At 49.3% G+C, this 25,368-nt stretch overlaps 1 protein-coding gene across 29 annotated transcripts in view; it reads left to right on the top strand.

Moving 5' to 3' along the window:
* Window positions 1–25,368, top strand: part of HDAC4 (histone deacetylase 4) — a 352,953-nt gene that overhangs the window by 146,064 nt on the left and 181,521 nt on the right. For all 29 annotated transcript variants that reach the window (XM_028831302.2, XM_028831301.2, XM_077956679.1 and 26 more), the window contains one exon: window positions 16,958–17,029. In XM_028831302.2, coding sequence (XP_028687135.1) covers window positions 16,958–17,029 — 72 coding nt within the window. The remainder of the gene's footprint in view (window positions 1–16,957; window positions 17,030–25,368) is intronic.

Raw genomic sequence — 25,368 nt, 5'->3', positions numbered from 1 at the left:
GGTGCCTGTCTCCAGTTCTGATGACTCTTGGGCCCCAGGATCAGGCAGCTGGGCCTTAGTGCACCTGCTCGGAGCGCCTTTTGCTTTCTTTCCTTTCTGGTAATTGGGGTCTTCTCTTGAGCTCAACTCTGCCTATAATGTTAGGGTGAGATTTTATTCTATCTTCATAACTGTGTCTCTGTTCTTACAATGGGAAGTGAGGGATCCTCATCGAATCAGTGCAGTAAGGTTTGGGAACCTAAAGCTCTGGTTAACGTGCTGTGTTCTGTAGCTCTGTGTTGTGGACATGAGGAGGCTCTGTGTTTTTCCAAGTGTAAAACTGGCTTTTACTACAGGCGCGTGTTAATTCGGAGTGTCAAAGCAAGGCATGCACATTCAGCCACCGCTGTTCTCCAGTTCCTCTTTTCGTGTAATTGAGTTAAAAGGCATGCCCTTCTTTCTAGTTGTCTGAATATTAAACATGACATCAGTCATAATAGCATCCAGGGGTGTTCATTTTAATTCAAGATTGCCTTCATGCCCAAGTGTGGGACTTTATGGGTATAAAACCAAAGCAATTTGCTTTAGATTAAGAAAGCTGCATCTCTGTTTTGTTTTGATATAATTTCTGTTTTCTTTGCCGTATAATTCTGATTTTTACCACACTAACATAGTGGTATAAGATTTATCATCTGAGTTGCACGTTGAGTGATAGGAAGTGAATTTGTTTCCAGGACTCTAATATCTCAGGAGAAGATGAAAATATGTCGTGAACTTAATGCCGCGTATGAAGTGTGATGGGAACGTGTGTTGTGCCTCTGCTCTGCCGGGCACACTGCCAGCTGCACAGGAAGCTTGCTGGGAAGCGTGCGGTGCGGGCGGCCGCGGCCAGTGGGCTCTCCATGGCAAAACCGGCGGCCAGCAGAGCGCAGGCGGTGTGTTCCTGGCGGAGAACAGTCTGGGTCCTAAGGGTGTGCGTGTCCGGGAGGGAGGAGAGGAATGATCGGATTTCTACTTCTTCAAAATTCAAAAATAACTTTATTAAACAGAAGATAAGAGATTATATTTTAAAATTTTGGATAGCTCTGTTCTTAGAACTACAAAGCATTTGAAAACTTGGAAAATTGTTTAAGAAAACATTTTAACCTACTGACTGGTAAGTCGACTGCCCTCTGGTTTGGCACAGTGTTGTCTTTTGGCGGAGAAGCAAGGGGAGGAGGTGGCGGGCACAGACCCATCTTCCCATCCTCAAGAGGGAACTTCTGTGGGACATGAGAGCTCTTGGAGGCAATGGCTTCCTTTTTGTCCTGCCCTTTCCCTTGTATCTTTTGATTTTTCTCTTTAACTTTCTGCTAAAACCTGAGAAATGCTCTTGGCCAACCTGCTGATGGAGGGGAAAGTCAGAGGACTTGCTCCCACAACATGAGCTGTGTTTGTGGCGATGTGGGCTGTGTCCGTGGCAGGGTGGGCCCTGTCTGTGGCAGGGTGGGCCATGTCTGTGGCATAGGCTATGTCTGTGGCATAGGCTATGTCTGTGGCACTGCGGCTTGTGGGTGCATTTATGGGTGCTTAGTCCAGTCCTCTCAGTCCTGTCACCCATTTGATGGCTGTAGACAGTGAGGCCCACACTGGTCGGCTGGCTCATGGGGCGCCACAGGCTCCGGGCAGTGGATCCCGGCTGTGATGCCAGGCAATCCTGCTCCCACACTCCTGGCCAGAATCCTGGAGCCACCATGACAAACGTCATGTGGAAACCACAAGCTGGAAAGTCTGGAAGGGGCAGAAATCCACATCCTGTCGGTGACATTAGCACAGTGAACATCCAACAGCAAGTTGCTTCTCCTGGTGGTAGCTCTATTTTTAGAAGATTAAAATAGAAGGCAATACAAAGAAATCACTGTATATTTAGAAACTGGAGTTTCTGTTGTGTGAAAGGGAATGATGATAAGATTAAGTCAGTCTTGGTATAGGGGAAGTTGTGATGTGCAGAGTGTGTTCATACTGGGCATAACAGAAATGTAATAGTGATTTCTGCAGATGGTACACCTGCTTCTTCGAGGATCCAGAAAAGCTGGTTTTGTTGGAGGGAGGGGTGTGCTAGAGTACTATTGAATTAAATAATAATGATGTGATTATCTTGAATGTACATTTATACCGTTCAATAATGAGCCTTGCGCAGTGGGAGAGCATGTCCTAGAACACACCGAAGTAGATTGCAGCATCTCCAGCAGGAGCTAGGACTGCAGGCACTGTGTGGTTACAGCCGGGGTCAGTGCCTGGAGAATGGAAATCTTTTTATTTTTGTTTTTATTTTTTATTTTTATTTTTGGAGGCAGTTCTTGCTCTGTCACCCAGGCTGTAGTGCAGTGGTGTGATCTTGCTCAAGAGATCCTCATTCCTCAGCCTCCCGAATAGCTGGGGGGCTACAGTCGCGCCACCATACCCGGCTGATTTTCTTATGTTGTTGGTAGGGACAGGGTCTCATTACGTTACTGAGGCTGGTCTTGAATCCTGACCTCAAGCAATATTCCCACCTCATTCTTCCCAAAGTGTTGGGATTACAGGCGTGAGCCACTGCACCTGGCTGGGAATGGAATCTTTACCCATATCACCTGCAACGCTAGTGCTGTGGCATTTGTGTGTCTCCCCCACCTTCACTTTTCAGAAATAAAATTGTGTTTGAAAACATTTAGGAAATAGATATTAAAATAAAACTACGTGCTGTATATTATTAGGTAGTACCAAAATTAAGGAGAATAAAACTTCTTGAAATCTTTTAAAACTGAGGACATGGAAACCACTCATGTGGAAAGGCCCTTTCCACCCCATGTCATTGTCTAAGGGAGCTGACGGCGCCCACAGGGCTGGGTGCCAGCTGACGAGTCTCTTTCCAGATGTGCTGGCTGCACCTGTAAGTTGATGCAGGTCTCGAGGTGAACTAGGTGTGTGGCGGGGGCATGTGAACACACGTGGGCAGGTTCTCCGTGTCTGCAGAGGGGAGGATCCCACCGAGGGTGAGGGAAACCCGCCCCAAGTCCCATCTCCAGCAGCTCTTCTGCTGGGGAGGTCCATGAGCCAGTCCACTGTCGTCCCCCTTTGCTGTGGCCTCTGGCAGTGGGCTTCTGCTGGGACACGGCCGTCCACAGTCAGGCCACTGAAAATCATCCTTTCTGTTCAGGTCCTAGGGAGGCAGTGCCTCTTCTGGCCCCTTCTCCTTGGAGAGGCCAAGACGTTCCTCTAAAGGAGGCCCGATGTCTGTGTCACCACTGCCAGTGCATGCTGAACCCATAGCAGCTTCTGGATGCTTCCAGAGAGTGGCCTGCAGTATGAGCCAGTGCTTGATTTTTTGTACCCGCTATGTCTGCTCCAAGACGAGCTGCTGGAGGCTCGAGCCAGTGGCAGCCCCAGTGGCAGGAAGCATGTGGAGCCGACTGCCTGGAGCTGGGCCATGCGGGGCCCCGGACTAGCCGAGTCTCGCATCACATTTTCCCAGCCTGCAATTCCTTGTTCTTCCCCACTGGTTCTGGCGAGGTGGCCCCGGGTCTCTGGGGAGCCACCTGCAGGGTTGGAGACCGGGTACTGAAGACACAATGATATTATCACCTGGACCGCTCCTCTTGGACCCCTGGGGGCCAACTCTGTGTCTTCACCACCCGGGTTCTCAGCACCTAACGTGATGTCTGGACCACACCTGTCTCCTTTTAGTGCTTGTCAGAGACATGGAATAAAAGCAGGTGCTTTATTGAACCAGAGGACATCCGCGCATCATCAGAGGAGACACGGAGCGGGGTGTTCCCTGCACTTCCGACGGGAGAGGCTGCGGTGGCCGTCACGGAAGATGCTCCACTGGGCAGCAGTGCACGGCCTCCTTCCAGAGGCCGGAGGCCCCAAAGCAGAGCGTCCCCGTGGATGACGCGCCGCAGCAGGAAGGAGCACAGCTGTCGCCGGGTGAGAGACGGCAGAACCAGTGTGGAGCAGCCAGCTGACACCTTAAACGCGTCTTCACTGCTTGTGTATGTTTTGTGCACATTCTTCCCTGACACAAGAGTTTTGAGTGCGGTGTGTGTCACTTAATATTCAGCTCCTTATTTTTTTTTCTTTAGTAGCTCAGCTAAAGGAATGAATAAATATTTGAGAAGACTAGAGCCCCTCCCAGGATGGGGTGGTGTTTGGATAGTGAGATTTCAGGTAGAGTAAAGGATGCTGCTGAAATACATGTTGTCGAATATGGAGAACTTGAATTTTGAACCATTGACACAAAATCGGTACATTTTGGATTTTTTTTTTTTTCCTGAGAAAGTCACAAAGTAATGACTCAAAAGGGGTTTAGATGTACTGTTTGCTCTTCAAAACGGTGAGTGGCTCTCTTAAAATCAGCAGGTTCCATCAAATCTACATTTTGGATTTCCAGCTCGCTTCTCCCCACGCCAGCCTGTCTGTCTTTCCCACCTGGGTGAGTGCGGCACACCCATGCCGAGTCCATCGCAGAGTCCTGATGGATCCCATTCCCCATTTCTCCCAGCTCCCCCTCCGCCTCCCCGGCCTTCCGCAGCCCCTCCCCGCCCTGGGTGACACTCTGCAGGGTGGCTGGAGTCGGAATGGAAGGTCCTCACTGAAGCCTTCGGACCTGAGGCTGTGTCTCCTCTGCCTGCCCCATGGGAACCCCCCAGGCTTGTTCCCCTCTCAGGCCTTGCCCTTGCTCTTTGCTCCACCTCATGTGCACATCCTTGGGATCGTTGACCCCACACCTCCTTCAGGTGTCTTAAACGCCACCACCTCACGGGGCCCTCTTTTCCAGCACGTGATCCCACACGGTCTGTTGATTTACGTGTCATCCCCTCTTCTCTAGTGGAATCCTGGGGTGCAGGGACTTACAACGCTGTGTCCCCAGAATTGTGACGGCCACTTAATAGCTAGTTCAGGAAAACTGGAATGAATGAGCCAGTGATGGGACGTTGACCTTGAGGCTTGAATGAGTCCGTGTGGAGAGGCAGATCAGCAGAGTGGGAGTCAGTCTGCTTTTGAAAGTTGGTCCCAACCTTGATCAGGATGGCCTTTATTATCTCCCTGGCTTCTTTAAAATGCGGACCGTAATGGTATCTGTGCCAGTTATTTCCCTGGTGAGAACCATGAGTACCACTTCTGTGAATGAAACCCGGAGACAGGTGCCTGACCATCCTCCGCTCCCACAAGGAGTTATTTAGCTGTTATCGTTTCTCATTTAGAATGTAAGCAGGATGTTATGTTTAGTTCTAGCAAGATACAGCAAGAACAATAGTATAGAAAATGAAATACATTTTCAGTGAATTGAGGCAAAGATTGTCCTAAAAAAGTGCTAGAGGTGGCCAGGCGCAGTGGCTCACTCCTGTAATCCCAGCACTTTGGGAGGCCGAGGTGGGTGGATCACGAGGTCAGGAGATTGAGACCATCCTGGCTAACACGGTAAAACCCCGTCTCTGCTGAAAATACAGAAAAATTAGCCAGGCGTGGTGGCGGGTGCCTGTGGTCCCAGCTACTCGGGAGGCTGAGGCAGGAGAACTGCTTGAACCCGGGAGGTGGAGGTTGCAGTGAGCCGAGATCGTGCCACTGCACTCCAGCCTGGGTGAAAGAACAAGAATTCCGTCTTAAAAAAAAAAAAGTGCTAGAGGAGTAAGTCTTTCAACCCAAGGGGCCTGCTGGCTGAAGAGCCCTTGGAACAGACTTTTGCTGGGTGAGGCCACCGGCCTGTCACTTGGGCAGCTGCTGGTGGGGTCAGCCTGACTTGCACAGAACATCACCGAGTCTTGTGGGCGCTGGGGGAGCCCCAGCCTCACTCTCTCCCCATCTCACTGGCCACTGACCACAGATTGGTCACTTCTGAAATGCTGCTTTAAAGTTGGCGTCACAGGATCCATTTTCTGCACAGAGAATGAGCAGTGCTTGCAAGTCTGGTTTGGTGGAGAGGAGGAGAGTGTGTGGTCCACGCCCTCCGTTTTCCGCCTCGCTCCAGGGACGGATCCCTGCTTTGATGCTCCCAGCCACGCAGTTAATGTGCCTGCCTAGACTTTCCGCAAATGGCCACTTTGGGTTTATTGTTCTGAATTAGTGACTCATTTTTCGTGAGCTACTTATTAACATGCACCTATTTTCCAGCTTCCTGCCACCTAACCACAAGCACCTTTAGTGAGTTTGTGATGTTCAGCAGTGTGGAAAATATTCTGGGAGAATGGTTCGTCTGTAAGTGGTTTTCGTTGCTGGGTCACGTTTGGTGAGCAGCTTGTTCGGCTCAGATGCCATGGCGTGGAGGGCCCAGGCCCTGGCTGCGGCACTGAAGCGAAGGTGAAGCGGGAGGAGCAAAGGGAGTCTCTCGCCCCGCACGCACTGTGTGCCTCCTTCTTTATCTGCGTTCATTTATTCGGGAGTCTCTCGCCCCGCACGCACTGTGTGCCTCCTTCTTTATCTGCGTTCATTTATTCACTCCTCATGTCAGCCTTGTCTCCACTCGACAGGGGAGATATTCCACCCCAAACCCTGCAGGACCGCCTTCCACACAGGGTCTACGTCCAGGTGGAGGGTAGATTCAGGAATTGTATGATATTTGTTAGACTTCTTGGGAGTGAAGAGGTGTTAGTTTAGAAAGTAGGATGCCTGCGGGGAAACAGAAGCAGTGGGTACAGCATGAAAAAGTGGGCATTTCGGTTTGCCCGGCCGTGCGAGCGGCCCAGCCGCGAGGGAGCACGGTTATCCACGAGCAGACCGCAGAGCTAGTCTCCAGCCATTGCCGATAGCTGCATCACCTTTCATCATTGGCTTAATTGAAGGGAACCTATCCAGAAAACCATCCTACATTAGCCGTGGAGATGCCGTTTGTGTGTTTTGCAGTGTTCCTATTTAACGTCTGTTGTGTGTGGCTCCTCCCACTGGCTGTGGATCACCTAGCAGATGCCAGGCGGCTCTGGGGAACCTGCACAGGGTGCATGCCAGGTGATCCTCCTTGCAGGCTCCCAGTGCTGTACAGAGCAGCTGTGCAGTGACTCGCCCACGTGTGCCCTCACCACTGGGCAGTGGGTATCCTCTCAGGAGCAGAGACGGTGCTGTTTTCTGAGGCAGGCAAGGACATTTTCTCCTGATTTGCTAAACCGCTTATGAACACTCGAGCTGGCCAGTGCCACTTTTTAGGTAGGGACAGCTGAGAGCTGTCTCTCCGTGTTGTCTTACTTAGGGAGGAAGCAGCATGGCCACGCCAGGCCCTGCAGAACTGTCTGGGAGAGACCCTGAGACACTCCCTCCAGGAAACGCTGTTCTCCGGCCCGTATAGCACAGAGCAGGGCCTTGCGGAGCAGCAGCAGAAGCTTGTTTTCACTCCTCCCGGCGCCGTGGCCATCACCCGCTCAGCCAGTGCCTGGCCGGACCCTGCCCACACACCTGGCTCTGTACTCGGTGCCAGGACCTGCGGGGACAGGACAGCCCCATTCAGCCCCCGGGCAGCCCCTTTTCCACACTGATTCCTGACACCACTCCTTGCGCCCTGTAGCCCGTGACGCCCCCGTGCTTCTCCGGCTGCCACGCTTCCTGGGTACGTGGATCGTATCTCAAACAGCGGCGGGTGGCAGGGCGGCGTTTTTCCACTGCCACATTTTCCCTGGGAAAATCCCCGAGTAACCTGCTGTTCCCTTTTCTCCGTGGCTCACTCCTGCCCACGTTCGCCTCCCCACCAGGCTCCGTCTGCCTGCTGAGTCTGCGTGTCCAGCGGGCTCAGTTTGCACCTTTTGTCCCCATCACCCGACTAAGCTGCAGGTGTTAGCAAGCCTTGCCTGGCACGTGAGAGCAGCTGGGTGCCCCCTGCAGTTTCCTCTGGCCCGTGTCTGGGCATGTGCTGGCACCAGGCAGACCCCATAGCGGGGCTGGACGCAGGCGGCCAGTGTGGGTCCCTGGTTCTGCTGGGCTGGGGCCAGGCCTCTGCGTTGCCCACTCTCACGTTCCCAGGCGTTCAGGGCCTGCTCGCTGAGCTGTGAACCAGGCGTGTGTGCCTGCTTGAACTCAGGGACTGGGGATGAACTGAAGACTGTCGGAATATTGATGAAGGAACAGGTTAGGTAGATGACCTAGCAGACGCTCGGCGAAGACCAACCATGTTGAATGAAGGTGGGGACAGGCTTGTCTTTATTCCTGGCATCTCTTGAAAAATTGTTACGAAAAGTTTCAAACACATATGAAAGGAAAGAGACCAGTGCATAGAGTGAATGCCCACAGCCACCTCCCCCTAGGAAGTCCCTGAGGCTGTCCATCATGACCCCTTCATCTACCACACTGTTAATTTCTGGAGAATTTAAAACTGATCTCAGAGGCCATAGCACCATCGCTTATATACTTGAATGTGTATTTCTAACAGATCCAACCCCATTATCACACTCAACAGAATGAATCATGATTCCTAAATATCATCTTATACCCAAGCGATGTTTAATTTTTATTGGTTGTCTTAAAAACTGTCTTTTTACAGCCAGTTGCTCAAATCCAGACCAAAACATCGGGACTGGTGGGCATATCTGAAATCTTCCCCCACCCCCTGTCCGCCTCACTGAGTCCTTTGTCCTGGGATTTTCTGTTTCAAGACTTGACTGATCATAGCCAATCCAGGGTCCTTTAGCAGGTTCTGCCAAACCCACATTTCCTGTAAGCCGGCAGCTACAGCTAGTTTTGATTCTTAGTGGAGAGACAACAAGAATACTTCTTAGGTTATCCTTGACATTTTAAAAGACTGCCTGATTACCCTGAAGGAAAAATACTGCTTAAGGAAAGAATCTTTTTCCATTTTCATTTTCTCTAATAAATATGCATAAACTATGTTGGACATGCCTGAGGAATTCACAACACTTACTCATTAAAGTTTAATTTCTATTAATGGGCAGATGCAAGCACTGTTACGGAACTTTGGTAATTTTCAGTAACCTGCGCAGTGGGGAAAAGCAGAATCTAGTGGCCTGGGATGCTCGAGGCTATGAGCAGGGCTCCCAGGGAGGGCTGGTTGGGCGGGCATGAGTTTATGGAGCACCAAGCCTATGCCTAGTATCCACCAGGTCCAGGGGTAGTGCCAGGGTGTGGGCCACACAGTGGAGGGACGATGGGCTGATGGCAGGGCTGGGGGCTGCTGGGGTCACTCAGCAAAGCAGGAGGCTGAGCCGGGAGGAGGCTAGCGCAGGTGCAGGTCCTGCTTGGGGTGGCAGATGGAGATCCCTCTGGGGGTTCAGGTCAGGGGAAGGACCTAGGGGGAATTTGAGTATTTGGCTGACCTTGTAGATCACTTTGTCACCAAGCCATGACATTTCAGCCCACTGAACTCCCTTTTATAATTTAATTGAACAAAGGCATCAAAGTGCCAGTAAAATACTACCACTGGTCACCCAGGTTAGAGGCCCGAGGGGATGGCATTATGGCCCCAAGCCCAGATAGATATCCACTTCATTCCACACTGACTGATACGCCGTGTGGAGGGGAGATTTGTATGTGAGTGTGCACCGCACCACGCCCTCCGGGAGGTGCAGGTCTTGGTGGGCCACGTGAGCCCACAAGCGGGGCTTTCTCACAGACACCTACCAGTTCGGTGCAGGCCAGGAGGCTGTTTTCCTCATGGCCGATCCTCCCAGCAGAAGGAGTTTTCCGTCCCTCTTTATTCAGGCAAAAGACAAGTCCTTTTGCCCCAGACACGAGAACCAAGTGGTTTCTTTTGTCTTTGCTTTAAGGCTAAGCTCTTTCCTTAAACCATGGAAACTCTGCCGTTCCCCTTGAAGTTCGGTTTGAAGGTATCGGGGCTTCTCTGGTCTGACGTCAGCCCTTGCTAGGTGTTCACGCAGTTCAGTCCCTGGAGTCCCAGTGAGGCCCTGGGACAAACCCCAGTTGAGGCACATTCTGTAAAATACCCAAGCAGGATTGCTCAAAGCTGTCAAGGTCGTCAGAAACAAGAAAGGTCTGAGATACTGTCGCAGCCAAGAAAGGCAGGACCCTGGGTGGGCGCTGGGACAGAGAAGGGATACCAGGGAAAAACATGAAATCTGAATCAAGTCTGGGCTTTTCCTTTAATGACACCTAAGCACAGCATCCTAATGGAAGAGGTTAGTGATAGGGCATGGAGGGTGCAGAGTAAAGGGTAAGTCTACTAGCTTTAATTTTTCTATAAGCTCATAGCTGTTCTAAAACAAAACCTTTGTTTGAAAAATATGAAAGGATGGGGAGATTGGCTCTAATGAAGACTGAGTCGTTACTGTTACTCAGTAGCCCTAAGCTTCCATTCCCGTGTCTGAAAAACAGCTCTGTTAGCACAGTGAGGCGCGCACAGTGAGGCGTGACCTATGCTACTCCTGGGTCACAGCGGTTTCGGTGTTTTCATCTATGTCGGCAACCCCCCACCAAACACACTTTAGAATGTCAATTTATCCAATTCTCCTTTTATGCTCATAACAAAATATTGAAGTGAGGTGCTAAGGCTGAAATGTAGGACTGAGGTCTCCGAGTCTTCAGAATCAAACGTGGGAAAGAGTTGAGGTATACCTCAGGTCCCCACGTGTGTGGAGCTCTTGCTGCTTTCCTTTTCCCAAAAACTCCCTGGGCCTGACCACGCTAGTTTGTCACAGGAATGCAAAGTTAGTTTGACGTGAGAAAAAGAATTTCACCATGTTATCAGATGGATGGGGAAATTGTTTAATAAGCTGAATTGATGCAGAAAAGTTTAATACAGTTAAGCAAACATATATGATTTAAAAATATGTCTTGGCAATCTAGGAGTAGATGGGAACTTCCTTAATCTGATAGTTACCTGTTGGACACCTGCAGCAAGCAATACGCTTTCCAGTAAATCATTGGAAACATCCTTCCTAAGATCAGAAACAGGACCAAGCTGTCTTTTTATCACCATTTCTCTTCAGTTACTATACTGTGGGACTGAGTCAGCAGAATAAAGAAGAAGAAAAGGCGTGAGGTCTGAAAGGTGGAATCAACTGTCGTTATTTATACGTGACATGATTCTGTATGTAGAAAATACACAATAACTACAGAAAAAATGATTGGAATGAATAGTCTACAATACATAACCAATATGTAAAAATTAATTGTATTTCCATATGTGATCAAGCAGAAATTGAAATGGAAACCAAATATTAAATACCTAGTAATAAATCTAAAGATGTTCAAGACTGCAACACTGACAATTCTGAAACATTTCTGAGAGAAATGAAATGAGGTAATAGCCCATGTTCATGGATGGGAAGATGCAATACTATAAAGATTATCTTCTCCCCAAATGATAGATGCAGTGCAATCCTAGGCACTGTTCATCTGCCTCCCTCCATCCCTCCCTTTCCCCCTTCTTCTCTCTTCCTCTCTCTTCCTCTCTCTTTCTCTCCCTTTCCTTTCCTTTCCTTTCTTTCCCTTCCCTTCCCTTTCCTTTCCCTCCCCTCCCCTCCCCTCCCCTCCCTTCCCCTCCCCTCCCCTCCCCTCCCCTCCCCTCCCCTCCCCTCCCCTCCCCTCCTTTCCCCTCCCCTCCTCTCCCCTCCCCTCCCCTCCTCTCCCCTCCCCTCCCCTCCCCTCCCCTCCCCTCCTCTCCCCTCCCCTCCCCTCCTCTCCCCTCCCCTCCCCTGCCTTCTTTCTTGTCTTGTCTTTCTTTCTTTCTGTGGAACTTGACAAGTTAATTTTAAAATTTATGTGGCAGAGTAAAGGGCCAGTTTTCCCCCAGATGGTCTGAAAGAAAAAAGTGGGGTTTTTTGCCTTGCCAGTATTAAGAATTATTGTACAGTTATGGTGGTTAAGACAGTATGATTATTGGCAAAACTATAAACAAGTAGGCCAATAGGATTGAGATTTGGCTTATAAGGGAACTAATGTTGCCGATCCGTGGTGAAGGATAAGATCTCTTAGTACCACTGAGGGGACATTTGGCTGTTCTCATAGGAAACCGTAACCCAAACCCCCGTCCCATAGCATACACAAACATCGGTGCTAGTAAATGAGAGACTTACATATAAAAGGGAACAGTGCAAAGTTTCAGGGTAAAAATATGTTAAAATATCTCTGCAGCCTCCAGGAAGAGAAGAGTTTCTTGAACCTGACATAAAAGCAGAAGCTTTGAACGATTGAGACATAGGACCTTTGAGAAGATATCTGCAGCATTTAATTGACAGAGGACTAATGTTCAGAATTTGTAAAGAATTCCTCTGAATCAGTAAGAAAAAGACAACCCAACCGGGGGAAAAAATGGGTCAAAAAGACATGAATCCAAAATAGCCAATGAAAAAGCCAATAAACATGTAAGAAGATGGTTAGTGCCATTGGTCATCTGGAAAAGGCAAGTGAAACCTTCAAGAGACACCCTTTCACCCCAACCTGGGCAGGACTAGGTGGTCCCAGGCAGTTCCCAAGGGTGAAACCACACTTCCTCCCCACTCCCTTCCCCTCCCAGTTCAGGAGCCTGTGCGTGGGGCTTTCACATACTGTCTTTATTGGCTCAAGCCACCTCCTTTCTTGTGTGGCAGTGTTGTGAGGAGGGCGCTGGTCTTGGTGGGCACCTGTTTGCTCAAGGTCCAGCTTTAGACAAGCCGCTGGTTTGGTTGAGACAAACTGGGTTCTGGCTGGTGCCCACTCCATGATCCTGGGAAACTGCACAACCCTTGAGGCCATTTCCCCACGCGTGAAGTGGGGGGCCTGGGCCCTCCGGGTGAAAGTGAGGTTCCTTTGGCTCCGGAAGGCCAGGTTTCTGGTTAGACACACCTACCTGCCTGACGCGAGGCGGGTTCTGAAAAGCAAAAGCCCTGTCTGTCTGAGCCCTGCTCCTCCCGTGGGCGGACCCCGAGTCTCAAACAATGCTCAGTTCGCGCTGGGTCCAGTCGGCGCGAACAGGACTCCTTGCAAGACTGATGTGGTCACTGCGGTCGACCGTGGGTGCGTGGAGCGCGCTGGGGCACATCACCTGCTGGTGAGGACACGGAGGTACCCACGCTCCTCAGCCTCCCTCTCAGTGTGCGTCTGGTCTGCAGCCCCAGCGCCGATTAAATGCCGTTTGAGGACACTCAGTACTGTCGTCCCCATCCAGCAGGGTTTCCAAAAATAGATTCTCAAGCGGAGACAGATAGAGGGAACCTGCTTGCCGCAGGTGTGTGATGAGGAAGTGGTACTTTGATTCCCATCTTAATTATTTTCCAGCTTGTCAATGTTAGGCTCTTAGCACCACTTTCTCCTTAGCCTGAGAAATTTCAGCCCAGAGGCAGATAAATATGGAAATTCCACCTCTCATCACTAATTTCATTTTAACTCACTCTGGAATATGACATCTGAAAAAACACAGCGTTAAGAATCTATTCTGTGCACATTCACGGATGCCGTCCCGGATGCCATCCCGCCTTCCAGCTGACCGTGTCCCGTAGCTTGTCTGTTTCACCCTGGTGACGGATGTCCTTTGCCTCATTGGCCGCGCTTTGTTTAGGTCCATTGCAAAGCTGTCTTTCCCAGGCATGGTGGCCCCTGCACCTTCAAAGTGCACTCTCACTGCCACTGCTCTGCCCCCAGGATCACGTTCCACCAGCCACCTCTGGCAAAACGTTTGCCTTTAGTGTTTGACTTCTTGATCGTGGCTGCTGCCCTGAGCCCCCGCCTTTCATAATGAGGGACGCGGCATCTGTCATGCTGTCCAGGTGGATGACCAAGGACGGCTCAGGCTGGGATCTTGTCTTAAAGAGATTGCGACCGTTTTTCCAGCTGGCTGGGGCTCATGGGGCCTCCACATGTGGGGTGAGCATCCGGCACTGAGAGCCATGTCTGTGCCGCCTCCTCCAAGGCCCCTGTGTGCTTGAGACACTCCTGCTGTTTTCTGATAGTTCCACATGGCTGCCTCTTTCCGTGAGAGGCAGTCGCTTCCTATTAACCCAGTGCCGCATCAGAACAGCTTTCCCTTGAAGCATTTCCATGTCATTCTACGAGGATGTGAACATGGCAGTGTTGGGGGTTTGAATTTACAGGTTGTTATGAGGCCAGCCAGGGGCACACAGTGAGAACAAGGGGCATCTCTGTGTGGTGGAAGAAAAAGCCTGTCTGGTCTTTGTCCTCATTCCCAGCAGGGAGCTCTTAGGATCCCGGAGGTTCCTGAGTGTCAGGCGAGCCTTTCGTTATTCGGAGGAGCTTCTTATGGGCTTCTGGGTTTATGCTAATGAAGTGACTTAGGGCAGGACCCCTGGGTAGCCTCAGAATGGGGCTGGTCATCAGGACCCAGAGACGAGAGGGGCAGAATGTTCAGCTGCACCTGCGACCCCAGTGGTACTGAGACAGAGGCTCCTGCACACAGCACCCCTCCAGACCCTGCCTTCGTGTTGCTGTTTATTTGCATCTTTTACAATAAACCCGTCAACATGGTGAAGTGTTTTTCTGAGTTTTGTGAGCCCTTCTAGCAAATTCCAGAACCTGAGAGGGGCTTGTGGGAACTCCTGGTTTATAGCTGATCTTTAGGAGTCCAGGAGGCCCAGGACTTGTGTCTGAAATGGGGGCAGCCTTGTCGACCTGAGCCCCTAAGCTGTGGCGTGTGTGCTAGCTCTGGGCGGTTATTGTCAGAGTGGAACTGGATCATTGGACACCCAGTTGGTACCAGTTGGCTGGTGTCAGAAACCACCCCACCCGTCAGTGTACAGGACAGGACATGTGAAGTTCAAGGTCTGGTTTCCGCAGATGTTATCGAGCGGCATTCTCCTTGGTGTGCCAGCTGGTGCAAGCGCACGATCAATGTCTTCTTAAAGGATAGGTGGGACCCGGCCCAGCCCAGTGCCCAGAAATGTAGGTGAGCCAAGACCCACTAAGCTGCACCTTGATCTGATACACACGAGTGATGCTTGTGGGTACAGGAACACCACATATCGTGACTTACAAGTCGAATCGGTTGCACTGAGATCTGATGTGTCTTCCTGCTTCAGCGTAGTAAAAGTAACTTGTAATTAGGCCTTATTTATGAACTTGGTGCTGGAGGGATTCGCCTTTTGGGCTCAGGGATAAGCGGTTCACTTCTAAACTCAAGAAGGAGCTTCATGTGAGCTGGGACTCTGGCCCCACCGCTGCTACTCACCACTGGGGGCCTTCTTGGTTTCCAAACTTTCTGGTTCCAGGGCTTTTGCTGAGTGGGAAGCTAAGGTTGGGTATTGGGCTGACTACAGGGGAAGCGGTTCTGGGGACAGGCATTGGTTCCTAGGAACTGGTACAGAGTCCTGACCAGGGTGGTCCACCCAAGCACCCTCCTCTTGACCCCTTCCCATTGGAAAACTACAGCTACATTGAGATCTTCAAAAGGGCCTTCTGCTATTTCTGAAAGTATTTATAGCGGGATTTGGGTTAAATACACACACATACACACATACATATACACACATACATATGTACAAGCACCTTTTTGAATTTATTTTTTTCTACAATGAGCATTTATTTATTTTTAGGAAAAAAAGGCTTGAAAAGTACTTTCCACCACTATCTGGGGTCTCCTTCTGAGTTGCAGTGAAGGTTCTCGTGAGACATGGCATCCAGGCCATCTCCCAGGCGGCCGTGTTCTTTGAGAAAGCCCTGGAATATGTGAAGACTTGGAGCGACTGCTTAGGTCTGGTGGCTGCTTCTAAGGTGTAACTGTGACCTGCCAGTCTTTCTCTTGACCCAGGGAAGCAGAACTGTTTTGCCCCCAAATATGCCCAGTGTCTTACTTCTGTTTTGAAACCTTAAGAGTTGCTGAGACTTGGGAGGAGCTGCTGGTTGGTTGGAGAGGTACCCATGGTTTTTTGTTGTTGTCTTAAGTTTAATTTTTATTTCTGGCTCCCACGTTTGATCTCTGCATTACCCAAGAGCAGCCTCACCTGCTGAGCTCCTGCAGGTCCATGCTGGCCTCACACTTTCCCAGCTCCACCTTAGGATGGGCTTCAGATCTCAAGAGTGTGCCCTCTAATCTCCTGGCACCCTTGTTTCCGTTCTTGGATACTGAACATCTCCAAAGACACGCAGGGGTTGGCGATGCTAGGAATTATCTATTTTGGATAAAAAGTGGGTTTTTTTTTTTTTTGCAGTCATTTGACCCGATGTTAGTCGTTTTTGTCCTGTTTTAAAACTTGTATCTACAGAGTTCCATGGCTGCCCTGCGAAACTGGTGCTCTCCTCCTTCGCTTAGTAAGGAAAATGACCTCTGCGTGCAGGTCTGTAATGATATGCACATGATTGCAGGGCATTTTACACCACTTGTCAGAAGCTAATTTTAAAAGAAAAGTGTGATTCCTGGAAATCTTGCCAGAGTTTTCTTTCCTTTCTGCTTGGGAGAATATAGAAAAATCCCAGGCAGTCTAAATCCAGCCTGCACCAGGTTTAGGTGGTGGGTGGGTTCCAGTCTCATCTTTGCAGTGAGTCTGAATAGACAGAAACAGCTCCTGAATACAGTTTAAACGTGGATTTAAAAGAAAGGACTCTGTACCTTGAGAACACCTGGTGAAGCGTTCTCCATGCCTGTTTGAGGCCGGAGTGGCCTCAGCTCGCCTCCTTCCCTGTCCGCACACCCGGCGGGTTTGGAGTGCTCCCTGTGCCATGTTTCTGTGAGTGTCCAGACCATTTGTCACTGTCTGGGAAGAAGAGCTGCTCTTCTCTTTTCATTATCTTAATGCTTGTGGTCTGCAGAAAAGCCGACTTCTGATCAGCACGAGTGGGTATAATGTGGTTGCTGAGCAGAAGTAAACCCAAATTGCTAAGCCAGGGGCTCTTAGGCCAGAAACGGGCATTTGCCATATCTCAGTAGGAGGCTATTTTGATTATTCTACAAAGGATCTGTGATTTTCTTTGGCAGATACAAATAATCTATGACGAAGCTGAAAGTGTCCCCCTTTAAAAGTAGAAAGGACACATGCATTTCATTATTTGGGGAGTTACTCCCTGCAGACTCCCAGCGTAAAGTATGTTGGCTGAAATGCACGCAGTTTCTGAAGCCAATGCCTTCTCTCTTCTCCAGATGGACTTTCTGGCCGAGACCAGCCAGTGGAGCTGCTGAATCCTGCCCGCGTGAACCACATGCCCAGCACGGGTAAGTCTGCCCACCCCTGCCCTGTCCGGCTGGCCCTGCGCTGAACCAGAGGTGTTCAAAGGCTCTGCCTTACTGGAGGAGTGCGGAGAAGGCGACGGGGGAGGTGTGGGTTATCAGGCTCACTGAATTTGGGTGCTCTTCCTGATGGTAAACGAGGCCATCCTTTTTGGAAATGAAATGGCTCCATGACATGTGAATGGTAGAGAAACGCTGATCTTTTTTGTTTTTTGTTTCCTCTCTGGTGCTAAAGGATGTGTTCTTCCCAAAGGCACTGACTGCTTGGTCTGGGTGTAAGCCCTGGCCCTGATCCCCGTGAGGACCTATAGGAAAGACCTCTGAGCTTGCAGTGGGCGGGGCTGGGTCCCACTGGCCATGCGACCATGGACAGACCACGCCTTGTCCATTGCCACCAGCTTTTGTTGGTTAAATGAGTCAGTGGCATCCTCTGTTTTCCAAGCACCTCTCAGCTGTTTAACAAAAAAAGTATCGGTAGTGATCAGAAATATTTCATTCCATAGGTAATATTTATTTATTTATTTATGAATTTGTTTATTTGGAGATGGAGTCTCACTCTGTCGCCCAGGCTGGAGTGCAGTGGCGTAATCTCGGCTGACTGCAGCCTTCACCTCCCAGGTTCAAGCGATTCTCCTGCCTCAGTCTCCCAAGTAGCTGGGATTACAGGCACGCGCCACCACACCTGGCTAATTTTGTATTTTTAGTAGAGACGGGGTTTCACCATGTTGGTGAGGCTGGTCTTGAACTCCTGACCTCAAGTGATCTGCCTGCCTCGGCCTCCCAAAGTGCTGGAGTTACAGGTGTGAGCCACTGTGCCTGGCCTCGTAGGTAACATTTTAAAGTACTCCAAGTCTGCAGGCCATGGAAACAGATTTTTCCCACTTTTCTTTGTCTGTAAGACCCCTGTTTCCATGTAGAATCCTCCAGGGTTTAAACTCCTTGTGAGGTTACCATTCTTCCCAGGCATGCGGCCTCTCCGAGAATAAAACCCGAACCTCCTGAAGGCGTGGGCCTGAGGGAAACAGCGTTCCGTTCCACATGCATCCTGCAGGGCAGTGTGGCCGCGCCTTGCAGGGACTGCGTCCTAAGGCCTGGGTCTCTGGTCTTGGCTCAGCTGTGCCTTTCTTGACAGTCAGACTTTGCTGCCACCTGTGCCCTCTGGTGCCCCAGTTAGACCCACTCATCACCCCTGAAAGGAAGTTGAAGCCAGCTTGGAGCCAGGCCGAACATTTCCAAGAAGACATTTCTTTCTTTGCCTTGCAATTCTCCAGGTCGGCCACGTTTTCTGTCATTTTCCAAGCCCGGCGTTCTGGAGGTGTCTTCGCCCTGCTCCGGGAAGGCTCTCCGTGTCTGTGGGGTACGGTGCCCTGGCCTCTTGGGGGGTCCTCGGGGCACTCTTTTCTGTTTTTTACACCTTGATTTTACTCTGCATTATTACTGATCGAGCAGCTTATTTTTTACCCCCGCACACTGGAGCCTGGGGGAGCGGTGGGGAGTTTTAAATACCAGATGAAGATGCACAATTTTAAACTTTTGGCTTACGTCAACAGTTCTGGCTTTCACTTTCTCTCAAGTTCACTTTGCCAGGATTGTTTTCATGTAAACACAATCCTGTGGCTGGGGCATTTTTGAGACAACTTGCTTGTGTTTAACCAGGCGTGGCATGAGGTTAAGAGGATTTTCTGATAGCTTGATGGGCTGGGAAAAGATGGTAAACATGCATAGCTTCCAAGTGAGCCAAAAACGGTGGACTTCAAATTAATTTTCTGGCTTGGGAAGCGCGCGTTGCCTGTTGAGACCTGCTGTGGGATCCCAGCCTGGTGTGAGGACAGGCCGGAGCTTCCGCCTCCCACAGAGGGCACCTGGGCCCGCCTCTGCGGCCCGTTTGCGTGGGAGCTTAGGCAAGTTGCTGAATAGCTCGGTTTTGTTTTCTCATTTCTTAGCCGGGGATGATAATGCCTCTCTACAGAGTTCTCATAAAGATGAAACGTATGTGTCAGCTTTTTAGTAGTTCCTCAATAAATGTCATCTCAGTGTCCCGTTGACTGGTACTGAGGAATGTGTGTGATGTAGCCTTCACATCCCTGTTCAAGGCCTGGACCTCTCCTGCAGCCTGTCACCCTCATTCTCTTCCTTTGGGGTGAACCGCCGGACTTGAGAGGTGGCATGTTGGGAAGGCTGCCCCGTGAAACTGATGCTGGCCATTTACCTCTCTCGCAACCCGGTTCCCATTGGTCTGAGTCAAAGAGAGTGCCATGTCTCCTGGCATTTATTGCATATTCGTGCACGGGCTGGTGGGCATGGTGGGAGTGTTTGCAGAGTAATTTTAAATAACGTAGCAGTGATGCCCAGGAACAGTGGGCAGAGAAAGGATGCATGCGTGTGCAGCAGTCCTGTGTGACCTCCGTCACTGAGCCTGCACAGTGGCCTGTGCCTTAGAAGCCTCTCATGTGAAGCGTGTTCTTTCAAACTGTGTTTTGGTCATTTCAACCCACTGAAAAATACTACAAAGAAATATTCATCTCAGGTTAGGGGAGAACTTGAAAATTGATAGGAAAATGTCTTTAAAGCCACATTTTTATGATATGGGAGTGTAAACATTTTTAGGTATATTTTTATGTCAATCCCCAATTGCTGTTATACATTTCCTAATGATTGAATTTAATCTTAACTATTCTTTTGACATTTTGACATTTGACGGTGTGGAAACAGACTGATACACACACACACACACACACACACACACACATATCAGGAATGACTCCAGCATTCACCTTGAGAGCTCGTTCCCTTTGAACAGATGAGCGTGTACTCGGAGCAGGAAGGGCGCCTGGGCAGCCCTCCCCACTGTTGATCTGTCCCATGTCCTGACCATTCCCTCGTGTGGATGCTGTTATGCCCAACACAGTCTTTTTCTGATTATGGTTCTTTTTCAATACACTTAGTCCTCATAAATCCGCACTTCAAACAGAAAAGCATTATTCATACCATGTGTTCGTGTGCCAGCTTGAGATTTCAGAAATGTCAGGTGAGCGTGTCACGTGCTTTGGGAAAGTCTATACCGGTTGAGTATCTCTTATCTGAAATGCTTGGAAGCAAAAGTGTTTTGGATTTGGGTTTTTTTTTTTGTTTTTGTTTTTTTTTTGGAATATTTGCATTATACTTACTGGTTGAGCATCCTAAGTCTAAAAATTCAAAATCAGAAATGCTCCAGTGAGCATTGCCTTTGCGTGTCACCGAGAAAAGGTTTTGGATTTGGAGGCATTTTGGATTTTGGTTTTTTGGGTCTGGGATATTGTCACCTGTATTGGAGGAGGAAAAAGCCAAAATGCCATTTGTCTTAGATCAGCTTTGATTTCTTCAACTTCCCTCATAACTTTTTATTGTAGACTTTGCTCTTTTTTTAAATGTTTTAAAATTTTTAATTGTAAAGTAGCTCTATCATAAAAGAAAACACATAACCATTTGCCTGCCTCTAAGATGTAACAGACATGTTGTTAGTATTATTCCATCTTTGCCTCCTATTTCTTTGCGTTTTAAGTAAGTGGACTGTCACAGTTGTGGACGTGGCTTTGCTCTTCCCCCTTCCTGACAGTTGTTGTCTGTTTGGTGAGGGGAAGGGCCACCCTTGGAGGAGACTTGACACAGAGGCAGATCCCAGGTGGAGACATGGTGGCAGGGTGGGGTGGGGGCGGGAGCTCGTGACCCCGGGTTCTCTGCCAGAGCTTTGTGTTTTCCCATGGAGAGAGCAAGCAGAGTCATTGACTCAGAGTTAGGCTGGGGAGATGTTGCAGTTTGAAGACAGAGGAGAAGGTATGGAATTAGTCAACCAGGAGAGACCAGCAAAATCTCATACAGGATTACAAACCCAGCTGTGCCCAAGGGCTGAATTATGGCGAACTTGAAAACTATTACTACTCAGTCATTCCTTTCAGAATCATTGTAATTAAAGCTCCCCCCCCCCCACCTTCCTGATTATAAAAGCAATGCGTGTTTATTGTAGAAAAAAAGTCACTTGCACTAAAGTGGTGGGTATTGGGTTCCAGGGCTGGAGGTTGAGCTGGCTCCCAGCCAGGCCTTGCAGCTGCTCAACAACCTCGATGGAGGAGAGGGGTGCTTCGGAGAGGGTACCTACCTCAGGCATCCAGGAGCAAACTGGAGGCAAACAAAAAACGTCCTAACAACAGGAAGTGTGGATGAAGGACTTACTGTTACCCAGATGGCATGCTGAGGGCTTACGGCCCTCACAGCGCTGCTCTCCACTGGGACCGAGTGCCCCGGCTCCTGTACCCTCTCCTGCTCCTACAGAAGGAAAGCCAGAGCCTCGGATCCCGTGGCCACTGTCCCAGGGTCGCTCAGCATATACATTATAGGGCAGGATACATGTCTGCCCTGAGGGCTGTGCTACTGGGGAGAAAGACATCCTCAGAAAATGCCATGCCCCTCCATCGGCCTAAAGGGGAGGTAGAGGCCGATGTTAAGACAGGAACGCTGGACTAAAGAGAAGCATTTCCACAGTTTCCCGAGGCATAGGCTGGCGCTTACATCACCCTCTGTACCTGTGTCCTGGGAAACGTGTATCTGTCAGTTAGGGAGGCTCTTTTTCACGCTGTATTTCAAAAGCACCATTTTTAAAAGAAAACTCTGGAACCTTAAAGGGGGTTAACTAGAAACTGTAGAGAAACTCTCCAAAATAACGCAAAATTCACATTTGGCTTCAGCGTTGGTTCCCAGATCTAAGCGGGTGTTTTTTGACCACCACACTGCCAAAGGGGCCGTATTTCCAAGATACTGCTCTTACGTTTTAGAACAGGAAGTATTTGAGGTTGGCTGGTGCCTGGAGCTCACGCTGCCTCCTGGCTGTGTTTTGTGGTGGTTGTTGCGTTGTTTAGTTTGGTGAGAAGAAAGTGGAATCTGGTACAAATCTGCAAGCACATGTGACCTCAGGGGAAGCTTCGAAAGTCTCCCTTTATTGGCACCGGAAGCTATTAATTGCCTTCGTACACGGAGCCCGTGGTAACAAAGTCCTTGCTTGTAATATTTCTGCGTGGTGCCCCTTTGTGAGCTTTTATCATAAAGTTGGCATTTCTGGGGTTTGGATAGGGTCCAGTGAAGGACCCATGGCAACCTCTGGTGGTTCCTTGAGTGGCCCCCATGGAAGGACCGGGCAGGAGTGGCAGGAAGAAGAGAGCCCGTGGTGGCCTCCTCCTGGTGACGCCTGCCGTGACTGCCTGGGTTGTTTTCCTCAGATCAGCGGAAGCGTATTTGAGGAATCAGCTCCGTCCGACCCGCAGACTCTGCTGCTCGCCAGCCACGGTCGAGGATTGGCCAGGACTGTCATGTCCACCGCTGAACATGTTGCCTGCTGTGCTTTTTTTTTTTTCTTTTGCTTGCTTGCTCTAACTTTTGGAGGTAAAATGAAGTGTAGAATGTAAAGACGTCAAAATAAAATTGTTTGTGTAAACCAAAAATAAAATTCTAAGTCCCCCAACCCAATGAATGGACCCCCTTCTTGGCCAAGGGATCCCAAAGAAACTTGAAAAATGAGTTCAGGCCATGATGGGAATAGGGGTTTGGACAGGCCTTAGTCCCGCCTCCTTTTGGCGTTCAGGCCCAGCTGACCAGCATTAGCATTAAAACAGCGATCTCACGACTGATAAAACAGACACAGCAGTGCGATTCCTGGTTCCGCCCTGACTCTGGGGATAGCAGCAGGCGACAGAGAGCAGGCCCTGCAGGAAATAGAAGTATTTTGCTCCAGGATATATTCCTTCCACCTATTTCGAGTGGCTGCAGAAAACTGCCTCTTGCGGGGGAAATTTTCACTCTGGAGAGAATTCCATCCCCAGCTCTCTTTTTCCTGATCCAGGAGAGATTTAACTACAAGTCACCTTCTAAGTTCCCATAAGAGACATTTACCATCTATTCTCTCTGAATCCTGCTTCCTGGAGGCTTCATTCATGTAACAAGAACCCCCCTTATCTTAACTCAAACATTTTTTTTATGCTGACATCAATTCTTTAGTCAGAAAACCTTTCAGTCTGCCTAGGATCCGTGAGACCCTCGCCCTACTTCTTCAGGATGTTCTGGGCCAGACCAATATATGCCTTACCTGTGTTGCCTGTGTAACTTCTGTCTCCCTAAAACACATAAAGCCAACCTGTAATGGGACCGCCTCAGGCACAGACTTCCTGAGGCTGCGTCCTGGGCCATGGTCACTCATATTTGGCTTAAAATAAACCTCTTCAGCTATTTTACAGAGTTGGGCTTTTTCCGTCAACATTTGAAAAATATGAAAAGAATTCGCATGATTTGATTCTCTTAGTTCAAACCAATGTCGAGAGTTTGTCGACTACCCTCCGTCACATTCACCTGAGGGCCTGTATGAATAGCCATGACTCAAAGGCCAGACGCAGGAGTCTGCCCCCCACGTAGCTTTAAAAGCTGACTGCGATATAGCGTCCTTCCTGGAGGCCATGCGTGTGTCGTGTACAATTATGAGCAATTTAGAAACGCTTTAAGAGTCACTTTTGGCAATTAGGCGAATTGGCTCCATTATGTATTATTTTTATTTTTATTTATTTTTTGAGACATAGAGTCTCACTGTATTGACTGGAGTGCAGACTGGAGTGCAGTGGCAGGATCTCGGCTCAATGCAACCTCCGCCTCCTGGGTTCAAGCAGTTCTCCTGCCTCAGCCTCCTGAATAGCTGGGAGTACAGGCACGCATCACCACGCCCAGCTAGATTTTGTATTTTTAGTAGAGACGAGCTTTCACCACATTGGCCAGGCTGGTCTTGAACTCTGACCTCAAGTGATCTGCCTGCCTCAGCCTCCCAAAGTTCTGGGATTACAAGTGTGAGCCACTGTGCCCAGCCCTTGTTATTTATAGTTGAGAATAGTTTTGGACCAGAAGCTGCGCCCTCCTGCATGGTAACTACCTTGTTCACTAGACGTGGTGTCGAGTAATCCTCAAGTTCCAATTCCCCTTCGATGGCTGAAGGCATAGTACCTCTTAAGAATTTCTATACCGATCTTACATTGAGGACCATCAGAACAGATTAGGAAGTTTTGCTTTCTTGGACAGCATTTGTTCAATTAATACAGAGCTTCACAGCTGGTGTCTAGGTGGGGCGAACATTCTGTGTCAGACATTCTGCTACCTTGCATTTCCATGTTCTAAAATAATGTACTGCTTTGTTTTTCTTTTAATCGTTCACTATTCTTCCAAAGAAAACTCAAGAGAAAAAAAAGCACAATATAGGAGCACTAACGTATTCTTCAGAGTCCTCACATGAGACAGAAATCACGAGGTCATGGCTGTTTGACATTTTCTAAGACAAAAATGCCCAAGAATGGCCTGGGTAGTTTTTAGTACTGGCCTTTAGCATTTGTGTTAGCAAATGCCCCTCAAACCTTTTCCCTAGCAGCTCAGTGGTTATTAAAGACCCAGGTCTTCCAATTTCTACCCAACGGTTCTCACCCTCAGTTGTACACTAGCGTTCGATAGATCAGTAGGTTGGCTGCAGCATACAATCATCTACTGTGCATTTCAAAATAGCTGGAAGGGAATCATTTGAATGTTCCTAGCATAAAGACAAATATTTAAGGCAATGAAGATCCTAAGTACTCTGAATTGCTCTTTACAAATTATATGAATGTATTTAATTATCACATGTACCCCCAAACTATATGCATCGATTATGCATCAGTAAAAATTGTTTAAAAAAAAAAAGAGCCAGAAAGAAAAAGCCTTCCAAAGCCAAGCCACACCCTGGACTGATTAAAGAAGAATCTACGATTAAAAAAAAAAAAAAAAAAGAATTTCAAAAGGTGTTATTTTTCAGGGCCTGTTCATCTCGATGCCTCCTTCTCTCTCCAGTCCTTCCCAATGCCTCATCCCTATCCTCCCCTACACTTTCAGATAGTCCTGTTTTTCTCTGATGCTGTTTGCTTTTTGCCACCTGGAGACAGTCACGTCTGGTTTCTGCTCTCCTTCCCCTCAGATCTGTGAACTTCTATGAGCAGTAACGTCAGGCTTCTCTGGAAACACTGTGGGGCCAAGAACAGCACCTTTCAGGTGGCGTGTACAGCGCCTCTGTTTCCACCACATTCACTTTCCTCGTAACTCTCACAGTGGCAGCTCCCTCCTGCCATCCCGCTTCGGGCTGGGTATTGACAGAGGCGAGTGAAGGGTCAGGTCCTGGGCCCAGCTGAGTTGCTCTAAGGCCTGGGAGCCGGGCAGACATGGGGGCAGCACAGCCTTCCTGTCTCCTGTCGGCCACGTGGCCTCCAGCAGGCTGCTCCTCACCTGGCGTCCCGGGG

The sequence above is a fragment of the Macaca mulatta genome, chromosome 12 (genome assembly GCF_049350105.2).
Source record: "Macaca mulatta isolate MMU2019108-1 chromosome 12, T2T-MMU8v2.0, whole genome shotgun sequence".
In the NCBI taxonomy this organism is placed as follows: Eukaryota; Metazoa; Chordata; class Mammalia; order Primates; family Cercopithecidae; genus Macaca; species Macaca mulatta.
Note: the sequence above shows the minus strand (reverse complement) of the source record. Positions and strands in the feature narration are given on the sequence as shown.